Genomic DNA, 6,268 nt, shown 5'->3' on the forward strand with positions numbered 1-6,268 from the left:
CGTGACATTAAAACATAGACTGAGGCATACGCCGATCGAGACGGGTTCGGAATCGACACTTCCTCTTTAGGGAGCTGTTACTTAACCGAGGACTCGACAAACTGAGGCGCAACAGGAATGTGGTCTTAAACACCAGCCTAAAAATGCTGGTAACCCCCTAGTTGTGCCGCACACAAACTTCTGTTAAAGCGTTTTTACTGAAGCACGGACAAAAAGAGAAACCTCCTCGTTTCCCCTCGCATGGGCTGTTCTTTTCCTAGTTCCTCGCATCTACTGACAGCTTCAGGTTGTTCATCCATGCCCTCGACAGCAAAACGCGAGTCCTGGGGCCACGGGAGGTCTGCGGGATGCAGTGGGAGGGAGATGCCACGCTGCTCCCTCCTCTGCCCACCGCAGCAGTCATTGCCATCAGCCCCGGTGACCCGTCTGCTGTAGTAATTCCACCTATTCCTGCCCGGTTCTCGTGGGAAATAAGATCAGCGCAGCCCTGTCCTTTACCGCTTTCTTTCCTTCTCGGCTGCGGGGCTGCTGCCGCGTCCTCAGCTGCTGTCCCCTGATGCAAAGAGATCGTCCTTGATGCACGGCTCCCTTGTCAGCACCTCTCCCACCCAGGGCGTCCCTCTTTCTTTTTAAAGAAGACCTATGGACATTCTGGACCTTGTCTAGTACGGACCAAATGCAGGTGGATTCTTCAAACTACTTTAAAAATCAGCTTGCAGCACTAGAAAAAAGATAATAAAGCCAGATGCTAATCTTTGCATCAATCAGGTCACTCTATGCCAGGAGCTAATTTGCCTTGCAAATACTCTGTTGTTGCTTGCTAGGTCCCTCCCTACACACTTAAATGGTTAACTCCACCCCAAAAAAGAACTTTTACTGAAACTGCTGGAGGACAGACGGATTCTTCCCCTGAAACCATGGGGCCTGTCAGCTACTCATCAGAGACCTATGACTTGGTGAGTCAGGCCCGGCTTTGCTTCGTATCAGGGAGAGCAGGTAGAGCTGGGGTGGGCTGAAAGGCCTTGTTTCTATCCGTGCACCTTTTGTCCCTCCTGTTGGCAGAGGGGGAGTGATCTCTTAGGCCAGCACAATTGGCCCTTGCATCCCTTAAGACTTGACCGATGAAGGGACTGCAAGTGATCACACTGTGCTGGTGGAGAGCAATGCCCAAGCAAACCAAGTGCGAGCTCTCTGCCCATGAAAACTCTTGGGTACGACCACACATGCTCCAACCCCTGCCTTCTCCACGAACAGGCTGATGTAGGCTCTGCAGAAAGGGGAATAAGCAGTATATTTGCACAAGAGGGGACTTTTAAAGAGGGGAAGATAAACTGCAAGTACTTCTTCTAATGGGGAGCGACAACACTGTGTATTCTTTCCCATAGTTCTCTCCCCCACGTCTGCAAGTGCAAGACAGCAGCTGCACCTTTTAGAGTATGGCGTGCTATCCAAGGGGAAGTCCAGAGCCGCGCTATCATTAGCCTGGTTTTCAAATGCTGCAGCTCAGAGTTTATTTTGTAATACAGTGGTTCTCTGCAGCAGACCTCAGGTTTTGTTTAGTTTCTGTAAAGAACCAGCAGTCAGGTGCTGTTGTGTGCGTGTGCAGTTTTGTGCATGTGCAGTTTTGTACCTTTTCTCAGACTTCCCATGCTCAGGAGCCTGTGACATCCATTTCCCTGGGAGCTTCCATAAGGCACTGTGGCATTTCCAGGGGCTTTGCTCTTATTTGTGTGTTTCCCTAGTTCAGCACCCAGAGAGGGGATGAGCAGAAGCTCTGTCAGTAACTTGCGCTGGTGTGGGCAATTCCAGCTTTAAGGCTCTGGGAGTGCAATGTGATTCTCCCAGCCATGGCATGGGCTGGAAGGGAATGACTCACATGGAAGATCCCTAATGGTACACAAGCTGCTTCTCTTCTGCAGCCAAATGTTTTGGTTGCTGGTGGTTGTGGGGAACTGAGAAAAGCAGCTGGCATGCGGAGACCGGAGTAGCTTTGGGATGTGGGTTAGAGGGGAAAAGGGATCCCTGAACAAAGAGCATGCAGGAGTGGGCTTCCCTGGCATGCGCTTGACTGCTCAGTTGCAGAAAAAGATGCCACTTTGTCACCCTCCAAAAATCTGGCTGCAGTTGCGTTGCAGGGGACTTGTATCAATGCCCCTGCACACACACGCTGTTGCCTTCTCCAGCCTCCTGCCTCCAGCCCTAGAGCTGGGAGTCACAGCAGAGTCCCCAGAAGCCTTGGCCTGGTACATTCAGTGCATCTCCTGCAGCTCTGGGTCCCTGCCCTTCCTGTCTCAGCCCGGACTCTGACTTTTCGTTCTCTTTTCTTTGTCTCCAACTCATCTCTGTCCGCTCCCACCCACAGTCGCTCATGTGCATCGCTGCTCAGAGATGCACATGAGAGGATGCCTCAGGCGCAGCTCAGCACACGCTTCCCCTGCCCACAGTGAGTGGCTTACGGTAAGAACCCTACCTGCTTACTGCCAGCAAGCAGATGGTGTCCTGATAGTGGTGCTCAGCCTCCGCTCCTTCAGCTCCAAAGGCAAGGTGATGCTGGAAACCCTTCATCAGCCAAAGCCCTTGCGCACTGTGCAGGCTGCCCGCCCGCTGCACTGAGGCAGCGCTCTGACACCGGCCACCGGAGCCATCCGTTGCCCATCATGTTGTTATTTTACCCCTTTAAAGCTGAAACCCTCCAACCTCTCTCTAGGGAAGTTTCCCCTTCCAACACATGTTCTTTTTGGGTTTTCAGCATGGTCACCCGCGTGGCCTGAGCAGCCTGGTTTGCTTGTTGTACCGCATTGCAGAGGTTCTTGGGTTGCTTTGTGGTTTTGGGGGGCCAGATTCAAGGATCAGGCCCTGGCCAATACATCACAGGTTTCCGAGTGTGTTGGTAACTCTTGATGTGGGGTCTGGGTGCAAACTAGGCAGCCAGTGTCTGTCCGGGAGGGATTTCTGCAGACTTTTGTCTTTGGCAGCAATCTCCAATCTCCAAAGTCATACCCTAAACCAGAAAACTTACTGTTCCTTGGGAATAAAAATGCTTCTCACCAAAGGCTTGCAGCTCCACCGCTAGTCAGCAAAGACATTGATGTGTGTTTGAGGTTTTGGTCAGCGTCACCTCTTTTACCCCAGGCAGTTGCATGCAGAGGCACCCAGTGTGTTGCCTGGGAAGGTTGCCTGAGAAAGAAAACACATAAATCCCCCTACTTTAGGCAGGCACAGTGCAGGACCCGAGGCTGGTCATTGCCATTTGGCTTAGGAGTACACGGGGGAGCAAAACCCCCTGATCAGCTCTACAACTGTTTAAAGCAGGGCTGGTATTTAGAGCTGGGAACTTGGGGTGGCGAGGGAAGGAGCAGCAGGTGCCAGCAGCCACAGCTGGAAGGAGCGGAAGTCCCCGGCAGCCACAGCTGGCAGTGAAAGGTATGAAAGCAGCAAGCAGAGGCTTCCGCTGTGGTTGACACTGGAGTCTCCACACTGGTCTCCAGAGAGGGTGCGTGTGGGGAGCTCAGGGTGACTGCTGCCATTCTCTCTCCACTTATCAGCTTGACACAAGCCTCCTGTGCCGCTCGTCTGTGCCCGAGCCCTTTGCTTTTGTGAACACAAGCTTCTGCACGGCACCCAAAGCCAGGCAGAGCACAGCCACCATCCCTGGGGTTGTCCCGAGTGTGGCTCCAGCTTCCCAGCACTCGGGACTTGCCTACAGCCCCAGCCTGAGGACAGGCTGCTCTCCTGGTGAGGAGCTGCTGCTGGTCAGGCGTGAACCACATCTGCGGCGGCTCCATCGCACTTTCCTCGCTGGTGTCAGCCTTGGGGCCCAGTGGTGTTTTCAGATTCCCTTTCCTGCCCTGACTGCAGTTAATTCAGAACTGTAAGGTTTACCAGCAGAACCGATTTCTCTCTCCAGCATCCCTCCCCATAGCTATGACACTGACGTGCCTCAGAGGTATTTGAACACATGCCCCACGTCCTTCTCCGAGTGCATGGAAAGTGATCCCGAGCACCGCTACTGCTGTCCCCACCTTGCCTTGCCCCGGGCAGCTCTGAGGTCTCTGAGGAGTAGAGGAAAAAGGGGACAGGATCTGCGCATGTAGCCTGGGTACAGATGTGCTGGGTGCTGAGTACCACCACCTTTGTACCTGGCAGCAGGGAGCAGGCAGGACAGGGTGGGGGACAGTCAGACTCAGAAATGGGTGAGGGAGGGCTCCGTGCTGCGAGAGAAAGTAAAAGCCACCAACCAGCAGGTAACGTGGTTTGTTACCCGGAAAGAACCAGAAGATGAAACTGGTCGTCTGCCTGGACACCAGAACATGCCCAAATGCACTAGGTAAAGATTACAGACTAAGCAGTGCTCGCTGCTGGAGGTCAGGACAACACTCTTCATGTGCTGCTGCACCTCCTGGCACCAGAGGGGCTTCCCACATCATCACACTGCAGACATGCAGCACATCCTCCTGAGGCAGGCAGGCTGCGGGATGTGGGGATACTCTGCTCTGCTCTCATGTGCAGAAACTCCCCTCTGTTAACCAGAGCCTCTCTGTTCCCCAGAGCCAGGTGGAGCTGAGCGGTTACTATGAAGCTGAGAACACCACCCCTTCTTTGGAGGGCTACTTCTGCTTCAACCCAGCCTCATCTGTGGTTGGCAACCACAGAGACCCCTTCAGAAAGGTCTTTATGCCCCTCATCTACTTACTGATGTTTGTGCTGGGGACAGTGGGCAATGCCCTGGTCCTGGTCATTTTAGAAAGGTTCAAGCGGTCTCGCACTACCACAGAAACCTTCCTGTTCCACCTCACCCTGGCCAACCTGGCACTGTTGCTCACCTTCCCCTTCAGCGTGGTGGAGAGCTTGGCTGGGTGGGTATTTGGGAAGTTCCTCTGCAAGATCCTCAGTGCTGTCCACAAGATCAATTTCTACTGCAGCAGCATGCTGCTTGGGTGCATCGCCGTGGACCGCTACCTGGCCATCGTCTACGCAATCCACACCTACCGCAAGCGCAGAGCCCGCTCCATCCACCTCACCTGCACGGTTGTCTGGCTCTGCTCGCTGCTCTTGACCTTACCCGATCTCATCTTCATGGAAGTCTGGACGGATGACAGCAACCGCAGCATCTGCTATTTTCCAGAGGTTGGGATCGATGGCAACAATGCCTGGCTGGCAACCCGCTTCCTCTACCACGCCGTGGGCTTCTTCATGCCCCTGCTGGTCATGGGTTACTGCTACGTGGCCATTGTCCGGGCCCTGTGTCAGTCCCAGCGCCTGCAGAGGCAGAAGGCTGTCCGTGTGGCCATCCTGGTCACGGGCGTCTTCCTGCTCTGCTGGAGCCCATACCACATTGTCATTTTCCTGAACACACTTACCAAGCTAGAAGCCTTCACCAAGAACTGCCTCCTGGAAGACCAGCTGGATATGGCCATCATGGTGACGGAGGCCATCGGCTTCACGCACTGCTGCCTGAACCCCATCCTCTACGCCTTTGTTGGAGTCAAGTTCCGTAACGACTTCTTCCGGATCCTGCAGGAGCTTGGCTGCATAAACCATGAGACCCTGCAGGAGATCCTGGAGGTGACGAGGAAGGGCAGCGGCATCGAGTCTGACAACACCACCTCTATCTCCACTTTCTAGCTGGGAAGAGCTGCCTGCAGGGCAGAATCGCCTGGGGCTTGCCTTCCCAGTGGCACGCGTGTGGCCTCAGTCCCGAGTTTCACAAGCATCCCACCTCTTTCTTCAGTCCTCAGGAAACTGAGGTCCGACAGCCACCCGACACCCAAATCCCAACAGATACTGTTCCCTGGCTCCTCCTGGTTCTCATGCCTGTGGAAATCCACCTGGCAGCTGTCGGTGAACACTGGCTGTCCAGTGGTCATGCCGGCCCGAGTGGGTTGAACCTGACGTTTCCACCTCTCCCTCACGAAACTGCCTGCAGGCATCCTGTGCATGGAGCCAGGCACAAGGCTGGGGTGCTAGAGGCAAGGAAAGAAGCTCAGCCAAGTCAATGGACTGAGGACAAAAGCTAAGTGGGTCTCCACTTCACTGGCTAGGGTTGGTAGAGGTGTGCCTGAAGGAGGCAGCGGGACTCACTGGCCATGGCAGCTGGAACAAGACGTGGGGGATGCAGAACTCACTCCAATGGCACAGGTACACAGTGCTCTGCCATTCACCGTTTAAGCAAAGTGGGAACAACGTCAGTTCTCTTAACGCAGGAATTTTTCGCACAACTCAGTTCTGAAGTTCAACCCACTAACAAAGGGCTTGGCTGCAGCTGAAC

General features: G+C 54.3%; 1 protein-coding gene across 1 annotated transcript; it reads left to right on the forward strand.

Annotated features, from left to right (window-relative positions):
• Positions 1-856: 856 nt before the first annotated feature.
• Positions 857-5,625, forward strand: CXCR5 (chemokine (C-X-C motif) receptor 5). The gene is made up of 2 exons (XM_010022901.1): positions 857-956; positions 4,549-5,625. The coding sequence occupies exons 1-2, from the start codon at positions 918-920 to the stop codon at positions 5,623-5,625; spliced, it is 1,116 nt and encodes a 371-aa protein (XP_010021203.1). The 5' UTR covers positions 857-917.
• Positions 5,626-6,268: the final 643 nt, after the last annotated feature.

The sequence above is a fragment of the Nestor notabilis genome, unplaced genomic scaffold, assembly GCF_000696875.1.
Source record: "Nestor notabilis isolate BGI_N333 unplaced genomic scaffold, ASM69687v1 scaffold26779, whole genome shotgun sequence".
Classification (NCBI taxonomy): domain Eukaryota; kingdom Metazoa; phylum Chordata; class Aves; order Psittaciformes; family Psittacidae; genus Nestor; species Nestor notabilis.

Coding starts and splice junctions, on each gene's coding strand:
- CXCR5 (XM_010022901.1), top strand. CDS start 918: ATGGGGCCTGTCAGCTACTCATCAGAGACCTATGACTTG. Junction 957..4,548: donor CATCAGAGACCTATGACTTG/GTGAGTCAGGCC, acceptor TCTGTTCCCCAG/AGCCAGGTGGAGCTGAGCGG.